Source organism: Macadamia integrifolia, chromosome 11 (genome assembly GCF_013358625.1).
Source record: "Macadamia integrifolia cultivar HAES 741 chromosome 11, SCU_Mint_v3, whole genome shotgun sequence".
NCBI classification, from domain to species: Eukaryota; Viridiplantae; Streptophyta; class Magnoliopsida; order Proteales; family Proteaceae; genus Macadamia; species Macadamia integrifolia.
In genome coordinates, this window is record NC_056567.1 from 13,991,362 (window position 1) to 14,018,915 (window position 27,554).

General features: G+C 40.1%; 1 protein-coding gene and 1 long non-coding RNA gene across 4 annotated transcripts; both read left to right on the plus strand.

Annotated features, from left to right (window-relative positions):
- The first annotated feature begins 775 nt into the window (after window positions 1-775).
- LOC122094070 (protein IQ-DOMAIN 14) lies at window positions 776-14,331 on the plus strand. 3 transcript variants are annotated; one of them, XM_042664715.1, is made up of 7 exons: window positions 776-994; window positions 1,374-1,463; window positions 1,668-1,782; window positions 1,962-2,396; window positions 4,733-4,975; window positions 12,643-12,765; window positions 13,369-14,331. In XM_042664715.1, exons 3-7 carry the CDS (start codon window positions 1,702-1,704, stop codon window positions 14,170-14,172), a joined length of 1,686 nt encoding a protein of 561 aa, XP_042520649.1. In that variant the 5' UTR covers window positions 776-994; window positions 1,374-1,463; window positions 1,668-1,701; the 3' UTR covers window positions 14,173-14,331. The 3 variants fall into 3 exon arrangements, with proteins under 3 accessions (XP_042520649.1, XP_042520651.1, XP_042520650.1); XM_042664717.1 differs by having other exon boundaries at window positions 1,380-1,463; XM_042664716.1 differs by lacking the exon at window positions 776-994 and adding an exon at window positions 997-1,122.
- Window positions 14,332-16,287: 1,956 nt separating this feature from the next.
- LOC122093259 lies at window positions 16,288-26,197 on the plus strand. The gene is made up of 3 exons (XR_006144396.1): window positions 16,288-16,343; window positions 16,908-16,978; window positions 25,903-26,197. It is a non-coding gene; the product is annotated as an uncharacterized LOC122093259 (long non-coding RNA).
- The last annotated feature ends 1,357 nt before the right edge of the window (window positions 26,198-27,554 follow it).

Below are 27,554 nucleotides of genomic sequence, written 5' to 3' on the forward strand. Positions count from 1 at the left end.
TCGCTGGACTTCCCACAAGAAAAATATTGTTGCCCAATCATCCACTGAGGCTAAATACAAGGCTCTGCCTAATGCCTTGGGTAACTTAATATGGTTGGAGTCTCTTCCATGAGCTTGGGTTTCCTTTTCGTGGTCCACCGATCCTATGGTTTGATAAGATCGGTGCCACATACTTGTCTGCAAATCCCATCTTTCATGCGAAGCACATGGAGATTGATTATTATTCCATGCATGAATTAGTTGCCAAACACTAGCTCACTATCCAGTTCATCTCTACAAAGGATCAACTTGCTCATGTCCTCACCAAGGCGCTTCCAACAGCGTTTTTCCAGTTTAAGCGTGACAAGTTGAAGATTTGAAGCTTTGATTCTCGGAAACTCAATATACAGTTTCCTAGTTGAATAGATCACATCCAGCTTATCGCATGTGCATAGTTCCATGTTTAGCTTGGACTCTCATTGTATCACTCGATTAGGTTTTACTCACAATTGTATATATACTGCACTACACTCTTTTGGAGGATAATAACACAAACCATTATACAGTATTCTTCTGTGTTAACAATACTCCTAACGTTTTAGTGATAATATTGTAAAGGGAGCTACCTAACTTTATTTTAAGTGGTAATTCTGTCTAAGTAGGCTTCTTACTCAAGTAAAGTTGATTGGGACTCATGGACTGAGAAAGTGGTCACCATCTTCATCATCAAACCAAAAGAAAATTATAAATCCACCCCCCAACAGAAAAGTAGAGAGAAAAAAGTAGACCCCGGTCCTTACAAGGAAGAACCAGATTCAAACTTCCAAAGAGAGAGAAAGGAAAAAGAAACATAAACAATGAAAATGAAAAGTAATGAAGCAGAAAAGCATTTGGTATAGGAAAGGAGGAGGTGGGTGGGTGCGTTGGGGGGGGAGAGAACTGATTGTTTCTCTCCTACCACTTTTGCTTAGTAACAGCTTTATTAAGGAGCTGGAAGGATGGAAGATAGCATGAGGTATTTATTTTCTCATTCAATTTCCCTCCTTTTTTCTTTGTTAATTCCAGCTGTTTGGTTTCTCTAATTACTAGAGAAAAGAGGTTACCCTTTCAATTGAACAACTATCGATTCTTATATGGAAAAAGGTCTGTTCCTCCAGATTCTTTCTCTCGGGATTATTACTAACTTTACATATTGCAATAAACTGAACTTCTTGAGAAATATGATGTTGTTGCTAACCTCCTGCATGCTTTGCTTCAATTTCGTTTGGGGTTTTTGGTTTTGAATCACTTTTCTTCTTTTCTAATGTGTAAATTGATTGCTTTTTTTTTTCCCCCTTCAAATTTGCATTTCATGAAGGATAAGATTTAATTCTCTTCCCTTTCCTACTATGAAGGTGTAGCTTTAGAAAGGCTTGAGACCCATCATATCAAATTCAAGAATTCGAATCTGCGGAAGATTTTGAAGCGATTGAGGGTCAAGCAAGGTACAAATTCCTCCTAAAAACAAAATAGCATAATCGTTTCAAGTTAAACCAGTTAATAAATTCTTGCTCTTATGTGATTTCGATTCAGTTCTTTTGGTCTTAGATCCTCTATGCTCGTACAGTAAAATCTTTTTCTAATTTTAGTAAAGGCGAAAGGGAAGAATGGAAGAAGTTTTATTATTTGGTATTGATCTTAATTTGCAGCGCAAGAAACTACTAATTAGTTAATACTACGAGAATGGGACGAAAGAAAGCAAGTTGGTTCTCCGCAATCAAGAGGGTATTTGTATCCAACACTAAAGAAAAGTTGCTGCATGATGTAAGTTGATGAAATCCCTTTACTTGTAAAAATACTTCTTTTTTTCTTGAATAACCGTATAATTATTTAAGCTTAATTCTTATTCCTTCCCTCTCTCTCTCTCTCTCTCTCGGTCTCTCCCCCTTAATTATAAGAAATAATTAATTGTTGGGTTCTTAATTGGCGGCCACATTCCACAGGGATCATCATCGGAGAATAAGTCGAAAAGTGGGAGCAAGGACAAGAAGAAATGGGGATTTGGGGTTCTTAGGCATGGAGATAGCAATTCATTCATTAATCCACTCCACAGAGAGCCAAGTAGCATCGAAAAAATACTCAGAGATGCCGAAAGAGAGTTACAGATCCCCAAAAATTACTCCTCAGAGCAGCACCAACATCTACCGAGGCCTGCGCCGGTGCAGACAAATCTTGCAATGCTGCCGCCGTCGTCGTCCGAGGAGCAACGTCGTCGTCGTCGTCCTCCTCCTCCTCCTCCTCCTCCTAGGACGCCATCACCTGTTCCAATGGCCCCTGGGGTCCACCATAAAGAAGCTATCCGCGGTAGCCCAATAATCAGTTCAAACAATCACCAAACTTCAGCTACCAAGATTCAAGCAGCCTTTAGAGGGTATATGGTAAGCAGTTCAAATCTCTACTTTCTCGTCCTCCTCTTCCAAATGAAGCAACCAAAAAGGTGAAGTGGGTGGTGATTTTTATAATTATCTCTACTTACCTTACATGGTGGATAAGTACCCGTCAACCAATTATGCCTGGGCTCAGTTTTCTGGCTGACCACTAGAGCCCGAGATTTATCCGTCTCCCTCTCCAGTTAGTGATCCGAGGGCTGAGAGGACCCAGGCGTTCATCCCAAAGTACATTGAGTTAACAAAGTTTTCAATAGTGAATTAACAACCATGACCCAAGTCTAACCCATAAAGGGTTATCCAATTCCAATCAGGTTAAAAAACAGATTAATTTACACCAGACAAGCGTCACAAGCCTGACCCACCAACCCAACAGTCAGAAAAAGCCCCAACAAACTTAGGGTTTGGCCTGTTCTTTTTTTTTTTTTTTTGTGACGGGATTTGGCCTGTTCGCTTCACCCGCCCAACATATGATACCCATGAAGATAAAAGCACAATAGACCAACACTTTAACACGTCACTCCGGCGAGTTCTCAGTGCTGGGGCAGTTCTCGAGGCAAATATCACGTGGTACCTTAACGAATGTCACATGGTACCTTAACAAAAATCACTGGAACTTTGATCCAATGCCGCCTTCTTGTTAGTTATTAAACATTATATGATGTGCTCTAAACTCGAAGTAATGTTAAACTTTTTCTCCTTGCTTCAAAGAAAAAAAATGGGACTGAATTTCTCCAAGGCCACAGTGAACGGAAAACGGGCCTTAGATGTGCATGAGGTATTGGGGTGAATTTTGAGAAGGTCCTATAGCCCTATAGGGATTTATAAAATCTAGAATAGTGATAAACCTCTTCACTGGAAAATATTCCACCGGGCCTTGACCTGATATCTTTATTAGGATGTCCTGTATTTTTGTCACGAGGAAAAGTAAGGTATGTAATTCCAATTTTTTCTGGGAACTTCTTATCATGGCCCTATAGGCCACTAGGTGGGTAGAGCCAAGAGCGGCTTGGGTGGGGTGTGTGCAAGGGTGGGAGGTGGGGCAGCGGCTACCAACACTACATTGTACATTGTGCATTGTGCATTGTGCATTGTGCATTGTGCATGGGGAGGACTCAACAATGAGACCAAGGCTTTGGAGTTCGGATCAAGTTTTCGTACGAAAATGATTCTCGTACGGTGTTTGATTTATTCTTGGACTCCACTTTATATCTCTATTCTTTTAATTGGTTTTTATTCTGCGTAAAGTCCAAGTGTAGATCAAACACCATTCTCGTACAAGGACTTGATCCACACTCAAGGCTTTGGACTTGCTTTATCATGACAAGCGCAAACAATCCAACTGAGTACCTCAGTTGTCCGCACTTGACAATAATATGCCATTATTAGGATAAAACTAACCTATTTCATTGCAATCAAATTCAAGTAATTCCAAGTATTCTCTCCTAATGTCAGCATATTCTACCATATATGCCCATGTACGTACCCCTTGATGGTATAGTCCCTTCAATCCAGTGGCATTCTTTTTATAGTCTCAATATTTTATTTTGACACCTGATAAATTTGCTTTTGGATGAATGCATTTGACAAAGGATTAGGTTGAAACTTGATATGTACAAGGGACATTGGAATTTATTTGTTCACAATCCAGATATAAGCTATCAAATGATAGTTATTAAGTGTGGCAAGAAAATGCGTGGCTCTAATTGTGACAAGACTCTATTCACTTTAAATATTGTGTTGCGTGCCATTTTATTTCTATAGTATCAATACAATGGTTTAGTGAATTTTCACATATAATTCATTAAGGCTACGTTTGGTTGCAATGGAAATTTAAAAGGATGGGAAGTGAAATTTTCATACTTTAGAAATAAATGTTCATAATCATTTCCCCATATGATTGTATAAACTACTTAATTTTTTTAACCATATTTCGTAATGATATATTTTACATATTATATAGCAAAGGGTTTTGGATGCAAAGTAAAGTGAAATTATATAACCAAATATGGAATGATTTGAAGTTAATGTTAGAGTCACATAGATAATGATTACATATATTTATTTTTTAAGTATAAAGATTTCAATTCCCGTCCCTTCCCTTCCCTTTAATTACTCTTACAACCAAACATAGCCTAAACTATAGCATAATGACAGAGAAATTCACCTAACACAATCCATGATCACTACATAGAGATACCACCGATCTAGCAAGACTAAACCAACTGAAAATTTAATGAGAAGCAAGAAGGATGAAATTTTCGTCTTCCTGTGTTGATGGTAGAACAAGTTTGGTATGCAGTTACTAATGGAAATTTAACTGACAGGCTCGGAGGAGCTTTAGGGCACTAAAAGGGCTAGTAAGGCTACAGGGAGTAATGCGAGGGCAGAGTATCAAAAGACAAACCATGAACGCCATGAAACAGATGCAACTACTTGTGAGAGTGCAATCACAAATACAGTCTAGAAGGATACAAATGTTGGACCACCAGGCTATGCAACGCCATAATCTACATAAGATTGACAAAGAGCTAGAAAGCAGCTTGGGCAAGTGGACCACCACCCTACCAGTAAGTCCTTCTTCTTTCTTTTCTTTTTCTTTTTCTTTTTTTTTTTTTCAAAGAAAAGTTCAATTTAATGTTTAGCTACTCAGATTTGCGTTTTGTACAAAATTAATACGTTGCGATAGTTTAAAAAAAAAAAATTATACTCCATTTCTGGTCATGTGGTTTTCAATGAAAGGGGAAGTCGTCTTCAAAATAGTAATAAAGGGGAAACTTTGAATGTGACAATGCATGGCTAAATTTGTGAAGGTTCAGGAATTGCCACATGGCATGCAACATATATATATATATATATATGTGGGACAATCATGTCATGGAGGATTTCATACCATACTCAGTTTGTGTTGGATTTTGTCTTGTGAATGGTAAGGGTCTTTCATGATATAAAACCTTTCGTAGCTAGCATGATGACTCTTAAATTATCCTAAAGTCTCTAACTTTGATTAGTGTTAGTACGACCTTCATACTATATTTGATTGCAAGGGAAAATGAAGGGAAGAGAAGTGAAATTCTTAGGAATCTTTTAGTGAAAAAGAAGTGAAATCTTCAAACTTATAAAAAAAAAAATCTCGCTATCATTATCCCACACTGTTATATCACTAACTCCCAATTATTCCATATTTGGTTATTAAATTTCAGTTTACATTGTATTCAAATCCATTAAGATTTAAAAAATAAATTAACATCTAAAAAGTTCATTACTAAATATGATAAGAAATCTAAATAATTTATACAACAACAGCAACAGCAACAACAACAACAACAACAACAACAACAACAACAAAAGCCTAATCCTAACTTAATGGGGTCGGCTACATGGATCCAAGCAAAGATAAGGAAAAAAGAATAGGATTCAAGAGAAACAGATTATTAAAAACATTAATGAAGTAAAACACAACCATAGGGGGTCCGCTACCTGGATCCTAGACCTCCAAACCGCTCTATTCGGGACCATACTTGGGCAAGGCCTAATCCGTGTATGTCTTTTATCACTACCTCTCCTATAGTCATTTTTTGCCTACCTCTAGCTCTATTTGATCCTTCTATCAAAATCAGTTCAATCCTATTTACCAGAGCATCGGATGGCCTCTGTTGAACATGGTTATACTATCTCAAATGACATTCTCGAAACTTATCATGAATTCGAACAACTCTCAGATTCACTCTAATATATTCATTCCTCAATTTATCCTGCCTAGTTTTTTTACACATCCATCTTAGCATTTTCATTTTTGCTACAACTAGCTTATCAAAATGTTATTTCTTAACGCCCCAACATTTTGACCCGTACATCATAGTCAGTCGCACGACCATCTGATAGAATTTTCCTTTATGTTTTACAGGGACACGTCTATCACACCAAACCCCAGACTCAACCCTCCACTTTGTCCAGCCCACTTTAATCACATACGACACACTGTCACACCCCGCCTCCCCTTTATAAGAAGGCTAGTGAAATGGACATGCACACGTGTCCACAATCTATCCAGGATCCATGATGTAGTACTTTAAATTCATAAATCTATGAAATGATTCTATGATCACATAGATAATAATAAATCAAAATATACACAACTGGTGATGTCTAATGATATTTAACATATATACTCAAAAAAAGGTTTTCACAGCGGAATCAAAATTACAGTCATGCCCTTAGGGCTATATCTGATAAGTGCAAAGAAGTCAAAAGGAAGATGATACTCTCATCCTCAGCGTGCTCTGAATGCATAATCATCACATATGCAAACCGTCCTCATGCGTAACTAGATCCTCGTCCTAGAGGTTACCTTCATAGAGCCGGCTCGTCAACCACAGACTCTGGATGGTTACCTGAATCAATATCTAAAAAAGGGACAACAACGGGGGTGAGCTTCCGCGAAGCCCAGTGAGGGGTAACACATACAAGCAATCATGACAATCCAAGAAAATACAATAATATAAATATCCATACCCAACCACATCAATATGAATGCAATTATATGAATGCAATAACATGATCCAATCATTATTAAACAATTCTAAGTAACAATTTTTAAGTCTAAAGGGGTATAAGTGCCACTGCAACATAGGTGGCATCCCCAGTCAAAAATATACGTTATCAGTCCCCAAGGATACAAGCTAGTTGCCAGTCTGGAGCATACTGATCCCTACATGGTACCCGGTAAGCCCCTATTAATAATCCCCCATAATTCCACTACATCGAATCCAACATTGTATGTAGGGTATACCTACCACCAAATCCAACATTGCATGAGGGTTTGTCATGATGCTGACATCTACGCACTTCAGTCACCGAAAATCTTCCCCAACCTTGGACCGTCGGATGGTAGGATTAGCCACTACGTAGAACCTTATTGGAAAGAGTTGTAGTACCAGGGTAGTTATCATAGCCCAATGCATTCTAATATACCACAACACATTACAATCACACTCACACACCCCATGGGCATACAGTGTCGGCACCAACCTTCAGCCACCCTGTACCCCACAGTCACACATTATGGGCATGCGGTGCTAGAACCAACTTTCGGTCATCCCGCATCCCAATCTCCACAACACATTCATACATACACTCACCCTGGGCATGCAGTGCTAGAACCCAACCTTTGGCTACCCTGCATCCCAGTCTCCACAACACACACTCACACACACATATTCACAACTCATGTCGTTATGCAACATCCACATCCAACACAAGTAACAAGTTTATAATATGAAATTAATGTGCTCATCGACATATGCATCAAAACATAAACGTTCCATAAAATAAAATCATACAAATCCCCTCACCTCGAGTCTTGGGTGATGATGGACAACCGATGGCCTCGCGCCACGTTGTCACGTCACCTCTTGATTATACCCTTAGAATACATAAGATTTTTAAGAAAATAAATCACCTATAGAGATATGAAATCCTAGGCACATGTTCTAGCTTCATTTCCTATTTCTCTTTTCTTTGAAATCGTTCTCAAATTGAGTGTTTTATGACTTTAGGGCTGATTTATGAGTTGGGAATGTTCTCCCACCTCAATTAAGTTAGATTAAGTGTAATCAATAGGTTGGTTAAGGTGGATTTACACAATGCACCCAAATTTCCCCAAATTTTTGGTCGTGACTAAGCTAAATTAGGGAATTTCAGTTGAGGGTTTATGTGGTGATCACTAATGGCTTATGTGGTCACCCCAATCCACTATACTCATTTTTAATTCATTTTTCCTAACACAATTTTGGGTTTAAATGGTGGGGTATAGAGGGTTTGGAAAAAACCCACCATTTCTAGAGTTTAGCTACCCAAATTATGGATTTCACTAGGGAGGGTTTATGGACTCAAATTGATCTATCAATCTTGCTAGGATGAGTCTCTCACTCTAAACCCCTCTCCTAATTTGTAGTTTAACAAGTGGGAAAGTGGATTTTAGTAAGTTTCTCCATTTCTAGGTTTTGTGTTGCTAACATTAGGGGTTTTTGATGGGGCTTCCTATGGAGGAGGTTTATGCACCCAAAGTGAGTGACAAAACATGCTATTTAGTTCCCCACACAAAATCCCCAAACCAATTCGTACAAAGGCCATGTGGGTAGGGAGATTTGGTTGGGGCGATTCTCCACTAGGTCAATAGAAAGGGAAAAGAGAGAGAGAGAGAGAGAGAGACTAGCACATGAGAGTTAGAGTGAGTGGAGCTTACCTTAGTTGGTAGGAAACCCTTGCTCCTCCCTTCCTCTTCCTTACTTGCTGTCCTTCTCCTTCTTCTTTCTCTTTCTCTTTCTCCTTGCTTTTACTTTGGTAGGTAGAGAAATGAATGGTAATAGTCTATATTTATAGTCACTTAATTATGGTAGGTGGAGAAATGAATGGCTGTTTGGTAGAAAAATTGGTTTTCACTCATTATTCCTCATTTGGCACTAATGGACCCACCTTGGGGTGTCCCAATATATTAATTTATCACCCAATAGGTGGTGCCAACTAATAGAGGTGGTTTGAAGTGCACGGTTGTGAGATCCTGGTCCCCTCGACCAAATAACCCGGTTTTAGCTGATATTTTCATCGGAGGTGTTCACCTATGAAGGTTGGATCAGTTCCCTTTAAATTAAAATGGATCTCTAAGTTGAGGGGGACATCCCAAGGTATTCCCAATTTGTGGGCCCCACCCCATAGTATGTTGTATTATTTAAGCCTCAGAAATTTTCCCATGAGGTGTGAGGGCTAGACTAACCTTTTCTCCTGTGCCCGAAACCCCTTACAATTTTTGAGGCATGAGTAGAACGTGCAAGTGGGGTCATCCTTCCCTTCCTAGAAAAATACGGCTACTACCCAGTATTCATTGGTACTGGTGTCCTTCGGTGTCTCATCTGTAGAATTTAAATAAGAATTTTAGGGCACAAGTATAACACACATCATCCTCTATATCACCTTCTTTATTAATTATAGATCCAAATATTTAAAATAGTCACTTTGCACTATCTCTATTCCTTCAATAGCCACCACGTCATTTATCCATCGCAGAGTGACTAAAGTTACACATCACATACTCCATCTTCGATCTACTTATCTTAAGGCCTCTTGATTCCAAGGACAAACTCCATCACTCCAGTTTAGTATTGAGTTCTAATTTTTCATCCAATTGTTCGCAAAAAAGCAGACACCATTGAACTTCACCTTGGATGTTTTTGGTCAACTCATACAAAACAAGAAAGAATAGGTAGGGGCTTAAAGCTGACCCTTACTGTAGCCCAATAGGAAACTCGCATCATTGACCGCCCTTGGCTATCACACTTGTAGCCATGTCAGCATACATGTCTCTAATTATATCCACATATTTACCCGACACCTTTCTCTTCTCTAAGACATGTCATAATAAATCTCTATGTACTCTATTGTAGGCCTTTTTCAAATCAATAAAGACCATATGGAGGTCCTTTTTAGCAGGTCTATATATTTTCATGAGTTTTCAGAGCAGATATATAGCTTCTGTTAATGATCTCTCTGGCATATAACCAAATTGGTTGTTCGAGACTCTAGATTATCTTCTCAAGTGCACTTCAATAACTTTCTCCCAAAGCTTTATCGTATAAACCATAAGCTTTATGCCTCTATAATTATTATAGTCGTATATATCTCCTTTATTTTTGTAAATATGGACTAGAATGCTTCTCCTCCACCCTTCTGGCATCTTTCTTGTACTCATAATCTTGTATAAGTGGTCGGTTAGCCAGGATACACCACCAAGTCCTAAGCTCTTTCAAACTTCTATAAGGACTTTGTCTTTGCCTAGATTCTTCTTGACTTCATCTTTCTTAAGGCATCTTTAACCTCACCCACTCCAGTGGTTGTCATGGTGAAAAAAACACTCAATCAGGTTAGATCCAATCGAGTTGTCACCATTTAATAACTTGAAAAAATAATCACCCAATCTCGTCATATTGTTTTCATCCTTAACTAGCACCCTACCATCTTCATATTTGATACACCTGGCATGTTCAAAATCTTTGCTCTTCACATCTCTCATTTTATCTATCTTATAAATAGTTTTTCCCCATCCTTAGTCTTAGGTTATTGTAAAACTCATCATATTTCTTTGGCTTTACGATCCCCACAAATTTTCTTGCTTCATTTATGGCAAAATATCAATTTTTTCATCATCAACTTCATTAGTCCTTTGCCAACTCTTAAAATAATCTTTCTTATACTTCATGGCAATCTAGACCTCCTAATCCCACCCCCAAGTCTCCGTAAAGGCTCGACTAGTGCCCCTTAATTCCCCTAGGATCACTTTATCTACCTTCTTAATACAGGCTGACATCTTGGTCCGCATCTCATTGGAGTCTCCCTCACTGTCCCACTTTCCATGTTTGACCACGTTATCAGTAAAAACATCTTAGATGTCTTCTTAGTCTTCTTTTAATCTCCACCATCTAATCTTGGGTCAAACCGGCTTTCTTGTCTTATGAGTCTGTGAACAAAAATGCGTATCGAAGACCACCAGTCTATGCTGAGAGGTTAAAGTCTCCCCCAGTATAACTTTACAATCTTTATACAACAATCTGTTAGACTTTCTAGCTAGAAAGAAGTCAACTTGATTGTAATGAAGTCTGCTTCTATATCTAACAAGTTGTTCCTCTCTCTTTTTAAAGAATGTGTTCACAATGGATAGATTATAGGCTAGTGCAAAGTCTGAAAGTGAAATCCCCTCGTTCCTCTTTCCAACACCATATCCTCCTTGTACATCTTCATATCCGCTCCAATCCTTCCTAATATGTCCATTGAGATCACATTATAAGATAATATTTTCATCTTGGACAAAGCTTTGCACTAATCCATCCATATCTCCCAAAAATTGTAGCTTACTAGCATCATCCAATCCCACTTGGGGAGCATACATGCTAATTATATTGATAGCCTCTTTCACAACATCATCTTGATTGCAATAATCCTATCTCCCACCCTATTCACATCCACAAGTTCATTCTTTAGGTCATTGTCCACAACAGTATCCACTCCTCTATGGCTATGATCTCCTAAATACTAAAGTGAAGTCATCTAAAGACTTGGATTTCTTGCCCTTCCACCTTGTCTCTTGAATACATGCAATAATAATCCTTCTTCCCCTCATGACATCTATCAACTCCATACTCTTTCCCGTTAAGGAGCCAATGTTTTAGGTAGCAACTATGACCCTATGTTTGTGTACTACATTCACAATAGGCCGGTAAGACATGAAATCAGAAGAAAAGAGAGGTTATAAAACAAAAAGGATCCATGAAAAAGGTGAATGGCTAGATATGATAGTGTTGGTTGCCTACCTGACACACCACTATTATAAGAAAATAGATATATAATAAGAAATAAATGCCTGGGAAGCGGAGGGAGGGAGTGCTAGATGCCTCAAGGACACATTTGACGTATAGTATAAAGTGTTAACTCAAGTACACAACGTATAGAGATGCTACAACAATACATACACTCTAAACAAATAAGGATGCCATCATCAGTTGTAGACTTTATTAGCACCCAAAGAAGGAAACATCTCCTAAAAGAGATGTAAAGAAAAAAAAACAGACCTTAGTATTTGATACAAATGAATTATTTCCTTTCCTTGCCTTCCTTTATGCCTTTAAGAGAAGAAAAAGCTTTATTTTCTTTTTGTTGGGAATAATCTCACACTGACCAACTCTTGGGACCTTAGATAATATCACATACTAGTTATGCCTCTCCACCTAACATCGAAAGTTTTTGGGTTGGACACTTCAATATGGGCCACTAATGCCACCCAAAAGATAGGCAACATGTGAGGGGGAGTATTGGGAGTAACCCTACATGGACTAACTCCGGGACCTTGGATGATTTCATTAATACCAAATGGGTCTCTCCACTTAGCAGAGTAAGCTGTTGAGTTCATACTTCAATACTTTTGCACTAATGGTATTAGAGTCCAAAGGAGTTAACCCATTCCATAGTCCATACTAGTTGATACAATATCTTTAGACCACACTCCCTCTCTCTCCATCGCAACTACGTACGAGTATGTTCTCTAATGAGATGGCTACAGAAATAAGTGGTTATAAGTTGAGTTTTAGAGGTGCCCCTTACGCATTAATTTGGTTGCAACTCTTTGTTTTTGTTTCCTTTTTAAGATTAAGTTCTTAATTAGATTATGGGAATCTTGTGGCTTGTGCAGTCTGACACCGAAGAATGGGATGATAGCCTGCTTACAAAAGAGGAAGAAGAAGCGAGACTGCAGAGAAAGGTAGATGCTGTAATCAAGCGAGAGAGGGCTTTAGCTTATGCATATTCGAACCAGGTATTATTTCGTCCATGAGAACCATATTGTGGGAAGGTGCCGATCATGGGCTAAGAAACCCAATTAGGCTCCAGCCCATATTATAGTGTGTGCTGGACTATCTATTCCTTTCTTTTATGTGGGCTTTGGCTGAGGCCTTAGATAAATAGTGTAAACCCAAGAATCCGCATAGAAAACCTGAGTAAAATGGCTGATAATATGGGGTTTAGGTTGGCCATCTTGCCTTTGGGTTGGGGTTGGGCTTAACCCACCCTAGCCAAACCCCAAAATTGTATTCCTTGGCTAGAATTGCAATTGGGTGGCGGCACCTAAGCTAGACACAGTCCACTTGGTCATTTCAAATTTTTTGAGATTGGAAAGTGGCAAGACAAGGGTTCTGAAAATAGTTGAAATATCAAGAAATGGCATGATAGATGGTTTAGAGTCTGAAAAATATTAGATGAAATATCCAACACAAGATGAGTCATACACGGAGTATATCTTAATCGTGTATATATATATATATATATATATATCAGTGTATCCACATCCAAGATAAACTGGATATTGGTGCCTATATTGGTATGTGTAACAAACATGTATTTGATTTGGTTTCATGATCAGCTGTGGAAGGCAACTCCAAAATCCGCAAAGGCAGCCCTGGTGGAGATCCGGTCTGGTGGGCTCCCATGGTGGTGGAACTGGGTAGAAAGAGAACTTCCTGGATATCCTTCTGAAATCCATGCAGCGATGCATACAAGAGTTGATCATCTGAGTCATGATCTAACACCTCCCCGCCGCCGGCCCCATCATTCAGACTCCCCCAACCTCCAAGGACCTCCGTCCACCGATTACAGTAAGCAACTACCAACAAGGCTTGGTGGTTTTGATAATCTCACTGAAACACTTACACCTAGATCTTCAAAATCAGCCATCACAGCAAACCCGAAGTATGCACCGTTAATCCTATCTAATAGAGGAGCAACAACAACAACAACAACAAATACTAGCTCAACAGCAGCAGTGATGAATCATGTAAAACCAAGGAGGACTGGTGCTACTACTGAATTGTCACTTGATGATGTGCCATTGAGGGACGATGCAAGCCTTACAAGCTGCCCACCATTTTCAGTGCCAAATTATATGGTGCCAACTGTTTCTGCAAAAGCAAAGGTGAGGGCTAATAACCCTAAGGAGAGGGAAACGATGGTGAGTTCCAGTCATGGCCGGAGAAGGCGTCTTTCATTTCCTCTAACACAAAGCATTGGGTCACTGAGGTGGAACAAGGTATTCTCAACCAAAGATTCTAGCTCTCACAGGATGTTAGAGAAGAACCAAACTTTGCAGTCTATAGGTAATTTGAGTGTGGATTCCACTGTTTCTTTGCCCGTTGGAGTTGGAAGGAAGCCTTTCAAACGATTTGTGTGATTATGGTTTGTGCTTTTTTTTTTGGTCTGATGGAGTGTGGAAATGATGCTTCTATTGATTTTTTTTTATATGGGATTTGATTTTTAGTTCTGTAGTATAACAATAATAAATATTATCAACCCTGGCCTTTATAAATGGAGTGATTGATATCATTGTTAATTTTTTCCTACCCTGGAATGGAATGGAATTGTTTGTAAATAGGGTTTAAAAGGATATTTGCTTATTGAAAAAACAAATGGATCTCTCTCTCCAATGGTTTGATGGTCAAATCTCGGTTTATCATTTGTTGGAAGTGTGCACATCAAATCCATTATTAATGTACTTAATTTATTTTAGGAAAAATTACGCCCCCTCCCCTGTAGTTTGCAAAAATTACATGTGGATCCAATGGTTTGAAGAAAGTACGCCCCCTGGTTTTTCTAACAATTAGGTCCAATCCGTTAGTCACCGTGAAATTGAGATTGTTAGTTGGTGACGACTAATGCCGAAAATGCCCTTATATAGACATGAAATTACCTATATACTCTTCCATTAAAACAAAACAAAAGGGAGAAGGCAGCCTCCCCTCATCGTCTTCAGCCCACCCTCACCGTCGAAGAAGATTGCAGGAATCATGCATCATAAATATGATTTCTTAGGAATTTAGTAAATTTCCATTGGAAAACCTCATGGTGAACCCAAAAGATATCATCAAATGAATACATGCAATCACAAACTTATCTAGGATATCCTGGAATGCCCGATTCATCAATTCCATAAATGCAGCCGGTGCATTGGTCAATCCGAAAGACATCACCAGGAACTCGTAGTGTCCATACCGAGATCTAAAGGCTGTCTTTCTCACATCACTACACTTGATCCTGAGCAGGTGGTAGCCCGATCCAAGTTCAATCTTGAAAATACCTTAGCACCCTACAACTGGTCAAATAGGTATTCAATCCTTGGCAAAGGATACCGATTCTTGATGGTTAGCTCGTTGAACTCCCGATATTCAATGGTCATACTTCTATCCTTCTTCTTAATGAATAATACTGGTGCTCCCCATGGGGATGCACTGGATCTAATGAATCCCTTCTTTAAAAGGCCTTGAAGTTGTACTTGTAGTTCTTTCAACTCTATGGGGGCATGCAATATGGGGCTTTCGACACTGTTGTCGACTTTGTGAGTAAGTCTATTACAAACTCTGTCTCTCGGTCTAGTGGCAATCTCATCAAATCATCCAGAAATACATCTGAAAACTCCCGTACCACATCTAACTCGGTCAGTGATCTGACCTCTACCTTAGTATCCATCACAAATGCTAAGCAACCTTAACACCCTTTGTGATATCCTACTTTCTAAACTCGGCCTAATTTCTTGGTTGGCTCGATTTGGTCTTGTAGGACCTGAATCCGAGCAAGCCGATTCGAGTACCTTATGCAACATGGTGGTAAGGGTGACTCTGAACTCAGGTTGGCTAAATGAGTTGGAGTCATTGCCTAGTGAAGTCCGCATACCCAAGCCATGCACTTGCACGTATCATGAGGCCATGTAAGCATAATAAAGGTACGTAGCCATATTTTATGTCAAGTACGCATATTAATCAATTACCGGGAGTGAAATACTTGTCGGGGCTGAGCCCCATCGAAATTCCCAATGTTTAGGCTAAGTTCTGGTCGACTGGTGGGTGGTCATAAGGGTCGACCCACCAGTGTGACCTACCAATTTGGTCACTAGATATTTTTACCCCACTATAAATAGCATTTATTACCTCTCTTTCACCTCATTTATTGTTTTACACTATAGTTAGGAAAAGTAAAAAAGAGAGAGAAAGAGGAGAGAAGAAGGAAGGAGAAAATGGGGAAGGAGACGATTGTTGCACATCGCCAGGGTCGGATCTCTTGAATCCGGTGCTAGATTTGAGATCCTCATCTGGAGATCTATGATTTGAGGTGAGTGAAGTCCATATTCCTTAAACCTTTATGGAACTTAAGGTGAAACTCTTCAATTTGGGTAGAAATCCTTTGGAGCTTGCTACTATCTTTTGAGAATATGAATCTAAGGTTTAATAGAGGTTCTATATGTTGTTTATGAAGGATTTAGAGCAAGACTTGCAAGATTTGTGAAGATTTTGTTGATCTCTTGAGCTAAAGGGAAGAATTTGAGGGTTTGAGGTGTTCTTGAACAAAGAGGTAAGATCCACGCTTAAGACCTTGGATCATCCTTAGATATAGGTTGGAATCATGATTTAGAGCCTTAGATTTGTGGAAAATATGGTCGAATGGACCCTTGATGGTTTCCCCAAGGTGGGATGAAGAATGGGAGAGAGAAGCAAAACCTTGGTCTGGTGTGGTGGGTGCTTGAAAATGGATGGGACCCACCAATCCAGCGCCCGTCAATCCAAACTAGGCTACTAGTCCGACAGGAGAGCAAGGACTGGTGGGTGCCTTGCCCGTCAGTCTTGGCCCGCCAGTCTAGGTAGGGTTCCTGGTCTGACAGGCGAGCAAGGACTAGTGGGTGCCTTGTCCGCTAATCTTGGCCCGCCGGTCCAGGTAGTGTTCCTGGATTGATAGGAGAGTGAGGACTGGTGGGTGCCTTGCCCGCCAATCGACCTACCAATCCGATTCTCAGATTTTGATTAGATCCAAATTTGTCGGGTAACCTACTCTTGTGATTCTAAACACATTGGAATCATCAAACCTCACTGGTTATGACCTTAAAATGGAGGTATACTAAACCTAACTCTTTTATGGTAGGTTACACTAGAACTCATGTCGTTGCACGCCGGATCTACCTCGTACCAAGGGTGATCATCGTACACAAATAGGTAAGTGGGAAGAGGACATTGCATCATGTCATTCTGGTTGTAAACTAGTCATGTCATCATTTATTATTATAGACTAGTCATCCATGAATGCCATTGCATGCATTGACGTGTGGATTATAAAATTCAATTATGATTTAACATGTTTATATCTTTCATTGTTAAATGTCTGTTCTTATCCCGTGATGTGAGATGGGTGAATATAACTATTGATTTTGATGCTTGTTAGACTAGATGCCGTAGTCGACTTGGACAAGAATGCATTGGTGGCCCGTAATATGGGACATGGTGGCATTATGCATGTCGTACTATCTCACATAGGAGCATACAGTTAGGATTGACACATCTCTGTGCTACGACCCTTCCCAACAGGGGTTTAAGTGTTGGGTATATCCTGTTCGGAAATTTTAGTGATATAATAGAGGGCTAATCGTACTGCTTTTAAATTAATGCAGGGCAAAGCCCATTTTACTTTAATGTAGGGCAAGGCCCATTTTGCTTTCCGGTACTAATGGATGGCCTTCTTCTGCAACCCTATGGGCATATCATGGGATTGGGTTTGTGACTTAGACCTGGGGCATACACGCACTGTGGTTGCAAGGAGCACATAATCTATGACTTAGAATTATTGTCTAGGAGGATTAAGATAATAAAATGAACTACACGCATATAGATTCATTTATATTATGCATACTTGTGTAATCCTTTTTCTCACTTATTGGGCTAGTGAGCTCATCCCACGTGTGCACACCATTTTAGTTGATCTTGCAGGTTATCTGACTGAGGACCTAGAGCCAGGACCCACCGTGGAGTTTCTAGTCGAGGACTGGTGGGTCCCTGAAGATCTTGGGCACGAGGCCAAGTGCCCGTGCGATAGCTGTGTTGTGGGTCCGCAACATTGATACCATGCAGGGATTCTTTTTTTTATTATTTTGGAGATGTTGCCCCTATTGTATTCTAGATGCTTAAATTGTGTTTCTTGTGTATATATATCACACCTATGGGCCCACATGTATTTATGTTATATAATACAATTTGGGTATTAAGAGTATTGGGGTATTTACAGATATGTACAGGTAAGACTTCCACTAAAATACAAATTTTATTTGACTTAGTGTGGGTATATTGTGCTGTGGTTATTGCGTCATGTGATCCTGGCAGGTTATGAGTTAATAGGGGTAAACTTGGTCACCTGTCCGGTTCTATGTGGAACAAGGTGTGACACCCTTGAAGTAGTAGTTTCTTCATTTGAAGAGCTGATATGATGATCTTCTTGGGATTTTTAGGTTTATCTCCCACAAAGGTGAACTCATCTCCATCATGAGGTTTGAAGATAATCATCTTCTCTACACATAGCACACTGGCTCTATAAGCGAACAACTATTATTTCCCTAGAATCACATCAAAGTCGGGCATATCTAGCTTGATTTGGTGTGCTATTATGTCATGACCATTAATAGTCACCGGACAAGACTCACACACTGAGTCATAGCCACTACACTTCATGTGGGTGTACTAACTGCTAAACTGTGAGTTAAGCACTTAGGTGGGCGATACAAATGAATGAGGTCCCCTAGAATCAAACAATACATGATCAGGTAATAATGAAATTGATAGTGTACTTGTCACCACATCTGGAGCAGCCTCTCCATCCTCTGCATTCATATCAGAAACACGTCCCTTGGGCCTGTTTCCCTATTGTGACTGCACCGGACAGCTGGCCAGCCAATTAAGTCTATTGTGGCCTAGGGGGTAGAGCGTGTGTTGCATCACCCGACTGATGGTGGGGACATGTCCTGGCCAAGTGCCATAGCTGATCATTTGAAACATGAGGATTGGGCCCAACTAGTTGAGATGTACCACTAGAGCGGGAAGACTGGGAAGCTTGACTTGCATCTAGCTTTTGAACTGAACCAGTGTTGGACTAAGATAAGGCCCCTGGAAGCCTTACCGGTTCTTATGAATTCTTGTGGCACCATAGGCCTCTTTCATATGCCCTGTTGTGCTGTGAAATTATCCTGATGCCGATTCTTGATAGACTTATCCACTAGAACAATATCTGTTTAAGTCTGCAATTTGAGCCCTACTATTGTTGCACTAATGCTGAACCTAAGCCCTTTCTCAAATTTCCTGGCCTTGGACTTGTCGTTCTTGATGTGCTCGAGAGCAAAGTAGTACAGCTCCTCATACCATAGCTAGTACTCTAGCATGGACCTAGATCCTTAAACCAATACTATGTATTCGCCTTCCCTTATATCTCTAAAACTTTTCAGAGAGTAATTCCCAAAAAATGCCTCCTTAAAGTCCTCCCAAGTGGGATCGGGGTTTGTCACATTCAGAATAGGCTGGGTGGATCTCCACCAGGCATTCGATTCATTCTGAATTTGATAGCTCATGCACAATAACTTGTGCTCATTAGTTCAACCCATTAATGTTAAGGCCTTTTCCATGCCTCAGACCCATTTTGCTGGCTGAAGCTAATCCTGGCCAACATTTGAGAAGGACGAAGGTCAGAGCCTTTAGAACTTCTCTATCATCTTAGTCAGCTTCATCCACATGTTTACTGGCTTCTGTGGCTCATCAGGTGTGGTTGGGGTTACTAGAACTGTCAGTGTTGGAACTGGCACAGGTGGAGTGGGAGGTACAAGAGGTGCATTCTTGGTATCCATGGCAGCCTAGATGCGGGTATCAATCTCGACCATAAACTGCTCTTGCCATTGCTCCATACCTTGCATCATGTTGCCTATTATAACAATAACATCTGGTGCGGTATGGACTGATGGGGCAGTAGAGGCATTAGGTGGCTTGCCTCTACCTCACATTTGGGAAGTGGAAGGAGGCGAATTCGAGTTGGAGTAGGTATTTCGACATGACATAATTCATGTTTAGAAGTTTCCATTAGTCACCACAAGAACCATAATAACACATATAGTTGCAACATGCATAGGGTAGGGTCCTATACAAGTGCAGAGAATGGCATAAAATTTTCTAAACTTAAAAAAAAACAATTTACTACTGATAGCAGGCCACCGGTAGGGGAATTTTCTCCACTGGTTGCTACTAATGAACTCAAGACCCTTAATAAATACGACTCTGAAGGCTCTTTGCTCACACTAAACTCACTTTTTGCTTTGGAGAAAAGGGGGAAACATCTAAGGGAAGGTTCCCTAACCCATAGCTATCAATTCTAAGCCTCAAAACAACCCTTCGACTTCGTACACACGTTCACAGTAAGCTTTTCTACCATTTTAACCTAGGTTTTGGATTTTTTTGTAAATTTTATAAACCCTGACTTTGGTTTTGATCTTCTAAACCCTAGGTTTCAACTCTATGTCAATAATTTTGGCACATTGTTCTTCCAACCACCGGCCCTTCCGGCCACAGAGATGTATGAGCACCAATGGTTCTACTTGATTGAGGAACAATCCCGATGGAATGCTTACGAAGATAAGAATTTCAACCTGGGAAAGTATGTTAGGATGAAGGACTTTCGATGGTTCGGCATCCGTCAGAAGTTTGATGCTGTGGGTTGGTACTAAATCCTAAAGCTAGAAAACCTATACTATATTAGACTTGTCAGGTACTTTTGCTGCAACTTTCATTTTACGAACTGTAGCAGAGAGGATTTTTGCATTACCTCTAGAGTGAAGGGATCGATATCTCCTTCAAAAAGGAAAAGTTGGCCTACATTCTAAGGGTGGCCAAGGCTGGGGAGGAGGCATACTGTGCTCCTAGGACTGTGCCAATTGAGTTCCAAAACCTAGATGTTCAAGAGGAGATGAGCCTCATGCTGATGAGGGAGGGATTCGAGCAGTCATGTTCCACGAACTACAATGCTACTCCAAAAATCATTAGTAAGAGAGTGCAGTTGAATATCCTAACCACAGGCGGCCACTACGATGAGATCTCTATCCTATAGCATACGTGACCTACTGTATCTACATGGGGAACCAACTAAACCTGCCCTACATCCTTATGTGTAACATGGTGAAAAAGGTAGAGGATAGTCAAGCTGGGAATCTATATTACAGGAAGTTGCTTACCTCCATATTCAATCATTTTGGGTGAACTATGAGGAGGATGAGGTTGTGGGGGTAGATGCCTCAAATTTTGATTCCAACTTTGTAGGGAAGATGAACATGAATCCCAGTGAGGCCACTGAGGAGGAGGATAAGTATGAGGAAGTCCAACACTAGTAGTAGTAGCAACAGATAAAATAGGAACCCATGGATGTTGAGGGGAACCCAGAGGATGTGCTCAGTCAGGAGGATGTCATCCTACCCATTCATAGGGATTTTACACCACCACCACAGGCAAGAGTGTTCAGGGCCTCTTCCTCACAGGGGCCATAGGAGTATGGGTGGGGTGACGTGGTTAGTCATCTAGATGCCATGAATAACATCTTTCGGAGAGTGGAAAACTGACTTGAGAGTAAAGACGGAAGGTACTATACTGCATTCTTGACTGATGTGTCATGTCCCTTAAGAGGTAGATGAGGGACATTCCATGTTCGTCGGGTACCTTCGTCACAACTACCATCACCAGTGCCACCTCAGGAATAGTGGCACTGGGATGCCCAGTTTCACATTGGGATTTCCCTTTTCTCACTTTCCTACATAGCAGGCTTTAAATTTCTAGTTGTGATGTTTTTAAGTTTATTTCATCACTTTTCTCTTTCTAGTCCTATTGTTTTTTAGTTATGAACCTTCTTATTCAATTCAGTTAGCTGTTCTTGCTTTTAGTCATATATTTTCTAGGAAAATTTATGTAAAAGCATATCTATTCAAATTCTTTATCAATGAAAAGGCTTTTACACCTATACTTATCTCCTAATAATGTAGTATTAACTATTGGCTGATTTAATTTTTTTTTTTTAAATTCAATCATAATCCCAGTATCCTAAGGTTCAATTGGATTTTGAGTTAAGACAAAGAATCATGATCTGATACCAAGCTATCACACCCTGCTCCCGCTAGGTTACCAACGGTGTGAGTAGAACACTTACAAATCCTATATCTCTACTAGGATCTCTAATAGCAGTACCTTAACCGTCACAACCACAATACAAACTGAACCTTCTAAATCATTGCAGCAAAATCAAAGTACAAATAAATAAGCAGAATCATATAAATACATTGGGGAAGAACTAATGTTAATTATATCTTACAGAATAAGGTTATTCCTCGTAACATTCATCAAAACATTAGTATAATAATTCACCAAATAATATCCAAAAATATGGCACCAAAAAGACGATAGCTTCACCCTTTGCTCAGGGTACGACAAATGTATAAGTATCGCAAACACAGTTGGGATCGTGCTCCTCAGGCTCTAATGTCTACCAGTCGCCAACATACTCAGCCATACAAGAGGATGTGTCACTGCCCAATGGCATGATAGTACCTGCATCATCATCTAAAAAGCAACACGCGCACCGTGTTAGCTCCAACTAGCTCAGTGAGGGATGGGCTTCATACAAAAACACACACATAGGCCATGATGTAAGAATGATGTAATTCATTTTACTTTAATCAGCTAATATACGATTAAGTCGAGTTTATGCTACTAAGATGCATTAGGTTGTATCCCTGGTCCCAAAAATCGACATTGGTCACCCATCGATACAAACCCTACTCGTGATTAGGAGCCTTCTGGTCTCAAAATGTGACCATCTGTCACCTAGAAAACCATGATAACCCCCTCCTGGTAGTTAAGGCATTGGAATTACCATCGACTAAGTCAGACTAGTTTCTGCCTCTAGAAAAAATCACATCATGCCGCAACAGTGGAATTTCGAAAGGGTTCATTGAACACACCACAATTGGTTTATCCAGCACCCCATTGGCAAGGGAATGCAGCATTGGAAATGAGACCTAACCACAATATGTTACATGCCTTTCATAGTGATACAAGTAGTATGGAATAGGATACTGGAATCACTATCAGTCACATTGCAACCATGCCAAGCTTATCTAGCATATATAAAGTTTAGTATGGGATACATGGTATCAGAATTACCATTGACAACACTGCACACCCATTATCAAGTATGACCATGGCTTACATAGTATCAGAATTACCATCAGCCACACCGTATGTCCATAACCATATCTAACTCTAACACACACACACAACACATGATGCAATCATCCACACTGTGGTCACGATACTGGAATTTCTCTCGGCCACACTAGATATTGTTCACATAATCAAATCATATATATCGTTCAAATTCAATTAAACACATCATATAGTTTAAATATAAAATACATGTAATTAAATTAAATAAACATGATTGGTATATCATGCATACAATTCTAATAGGTTAAAAACACTCCAAAAGAAAGTCATACCACCACTCACCTTGTTAGTTGCTCGGGCAAGTAAAATTCCTAAGTTTAGATACCCAAGTCAAACCCAGCTAGATCACATCAAATTGGGATCGTCTCTCTCCTAGTTGCAAGAGTAAATGGGCATTATTACATGTCAAAAGCATCCATGGGGTTTCTATAGGGATTCCTGTTACACTCGTGCCTTAACTCGGTCGAATTTAGACTTTTATGATAGATCTTAGACTGAAGATATAGAGCACCAATGGGTTTTGGCTTGTGGTAGCTCATTGTAAAAAGGGAAAGAGGATCCCATTTGCTTGTGCATTTCATACTAGTCCAACTGGAGAGGATTCAAACCTTCTGATCCTAAACGATATGTGAATTCCCACTTCTATGTTCGAGTCACGGCACATACCAAAATTATCGGAGGACCATGCCCATAACCTATGGAAATCCCCTATGGGATGACCAAGTGGGGATAGCAAGCAGTAGAGCACTGCAATAACTACTAGAAACAAGGCCATCAGAAACACGTGGGTTGGATCTAGTGACCCTGAATCCGATGGCTTAATGTGCTGATGTATGTGTTCCGATGCCTATAGGCCCCACCACCCGCATCATGGCCTGTCTTGAATGATGTCACACACTCTCCCACACCTTTCCTTATGACTTGTACACCCTATGAGTCCTAAGTAGGTGGGCCCATGTGTCCCGAATGGCAGATTAACCTATATGGACCGGATAAGTGCCAACCAAACAGACCCCAAGTATCCCCACCTACTATAAATAGGAGAAGTGAGATCATTTCTCACTTCTCACTTGTCCAAAACGTGGGAAGGAGAGTAAAGAGGAGGGAAAGGAAGAGAGGAAAGGAGAAGAAGGAAGAGACTCACCATAGCTCATAGCTTCACTTCCTTTTATCGGATCCTTACCGGAGGTAGGTCCCATCTTCCCCTACCACTCTCTTTCCTCATTTCTAGTTTGTGACTTTGAGAAAAGGAGTGAATCACCAGGTTGGAGGGATAAGCCTTGAACCTGGTACCTCCTAGAGGTTGGATGAGTGCATTTCACTCTCTCATGTGATTACCGAGCTCAAACTAAGCCGGGTAAGCTTCGACAACACTTTTGACCAAATGTGTAGTTAGGTTTTCAATCATTTAGTTACCGTATCTCCCAAATGGCTTGGTAGAATTGGGGCTTCTTCGGCTTAAAATGGACATGGGAAGATCCCCTACAAACTATATAGAACAAATCCTGACAATCGGGCCAAAGCCGGAGAACCCCTAAATGTGTGGGCACCTTGCTGTGTTTCCACTAGAAACACCTGCGCTGGATCCGGTGGCATATTTTCTGTGAAATCCCAGCCCTTAGGAGGCCTCTGCTAGGGCCACCGGAAACAAGACTGATATTTTCGATGGAAAATGTCTATTTCTGGTGGTTTCTAATGACACTTGTCGTTCTATCAAAATTGAAAAAATTTGTATTCTTTGGGGTAGCCCTTGTGGGTCCCTCTCCAATGTTTCTGATACGTATTAACGTCCATTTACCCTTATACATAGGACAGAGACAAGCACATACAACGAGACCTAAAGTGAATTGATACCCGATTGACATAGTTGGAACTTCTTCTATCCAAGTACAACCTAGGTGAGGGATGGTTGACTTTATTTTGTGGAGTGTTTCATATTCTTAGAATTGCTCACATGTGCTAGAAATTATGAATACTCTTTAATTTCTAAATGTATATGTGAATCTCATGACATGTTATGTTCATTAAATTATTATGATTATGAAATTGAGAACTATGATATGTGATGTATGTTGAGATGTGTGACGGGATCTGGTGTGCCCGAGGTGGTTCTGGTACCGTGATCGTCGTGTGGATGCTGCATTCATGTATTGTGTATGTGTATTAGATTTAGATATAGTCATAGATTGCACTTTGTGGCCGATAGTGATTCCGGTATTGTTCACTCTGGGACTATACTTGGAAATGGGTATGCTTTGTGGCCAATGGTAATTTTGCTATCACATATCCTATACTCAATTGCTTGTATGCTAGATAGGCTGGGACATGGATGTGTATATCACTATGCAAGGAATGTGGTATATTATGGTTAGGTTACACTCCCTATGCTATGTCCCCTTACCAACAGGAGGTAAGGTGTTGGATAACCCAATTGTGGTATGTTCGATAAACCTTTCCAGAATGCCACTCCCACAATACGATGTGATTGTTACCAGAGGTAGGAAATAGTCTGGCATGGCCAATGGTGAATGTCAAGAAAGGGTTATCAAGGGTTTGCTGGGTGACCAATGGTCGCATTTTGGGACCGACAGACTCCTAATCATGACTAAGGTTTGTATCACTGGGTGACCGATCAGGGATACAACCTAATGTGTCGTAGTAGCATGAACCTGACTTAGTAGCATGTTAGGTGGCTTAATAATCAAATGGATTGCATCAGTCACATCATGGACTATATATTTATTTTCGTACTCATGACATCATGAAATATATGTGAATGTGTGTGCATGAACCACACCCCTCACTAAGCTAGCTGGAGCTCACCCCACGTATATGTTGCTTTTTAGATGAAGATGCAGGTATTGTAGTACCATTAGGCTATGACTCTACTTCCTCCGGACCCAAGTACGGAGTTAGTGACTGGTGGATGCTAGAGGCTGATGAGCATGACCCGGATTGTGCTTGCGACACTTGTGCCTATTCGGCACCTTGAGAGGCTTGGTTGTCTTTTTAATATTTTAATGCCGAATTATGGAATGGTATTCTTTTAAGCTTATTATATATAAGTCATGTAACAAATGTAATTGAATAACTTGGTTATAATTATACGTTATCATTAGATGTTACCCCATTTAAGAAATGTTCCGCTATATTATAATCTGATTCTGCTGTAATTATTCTACGGTTTCATATTGTGTGATTGTGAAGGTTAATGTATTTCTACTAGAGATCTTGGTAGAGGTGTAAGATGGGTGAGCATCTTACTCACACCGTTGGTATCTAGTATGGGAGTGGGGTGTGATAGTTCCCCCCAAAAGTATCAAAAACTGTCAAAATTGATAGTATAGTAGACCCACACGTAGTAGTCACCAGTTGGTGACTGTGTCCAACTGGTGGTGTAAACAAAGGCCAATTTAGACCTCCAAAGTCACTGGTTGGAGTTGGTCCTACCAGTGGGCTCCTACTAATAAGAAGCCCAGAAGTTCAGCAACTTCACGAGGCTTCATCTTGGGTTCAATTACTAGACATTGTTCTTTTCACGCCCCGCCTCCACTTACCTAAAGGCTAGTGACATGGATACGCACATGTGTCCACAATCCATCCAGGATCCATGATGCAGTACCTTAAGTTCAGAAAGCTATAAAATGATTCTACAATCACATAGGTAATAATCAAAATCTACACAACTAGTGTTGTCTAACGATATCTACCATATTTACCAAAAAGAAGGTGTTCACAGTAGAATCAAAATTATAGTTATGCCCCTAGGGCTACATTTGATATGTACACAAAAAGAATAAAAAATGGAAGTTGATACTCTCATCCTCAATGTCCTCCGAATGCACAGTCGTCCCAAAGGTCGCCTCCATAGAGAGTCAGCTCCTCAGCCACAGACTCTGGATGGTTACCTGAATCAACATCTAAAAAGGGGTACAAAAAATGGGGTGAGCTTCCACGAAGCCCAATAAGGGTTACACACAAACAATCACAACAATTTATGCAATACAACAAATATAAATGCCCCAACAAAACCAATATGAATGCAGCTAGATAAATGCAATGACACACACACACACACACACATTCACAACTCATATCATTATGACACATACACATTCACTTCAATAATAGATTTATAATATGCAAAAATGACATGATCATACGCATATGCATCATAACATAAACATTTCATAAAAGTCACATAAAATTCCCTCACCTTGAGTCTTAGATGATGGTGGATAGTCGATGGTCTCGTGTCATGTGGTCCCATCAATTCTTGGTTCTTCTCTTAGAATACATAGGGTTTTTAAGAAAATTAGTCAACTATAGGGGGGGTTTAACCCTAGGGTATATGGCTATTTAAAATGGGTTTAACAACCCCTCTTGGGACGTTCACCAGTTGATGCTTACTGGTGGATGCCTCTCCACCGGTGACCATCAACCAGTGAAGCCAATCTAGGCTGTTCTTTGCCCAAATTTGCTCCACAGATTGGTGGGA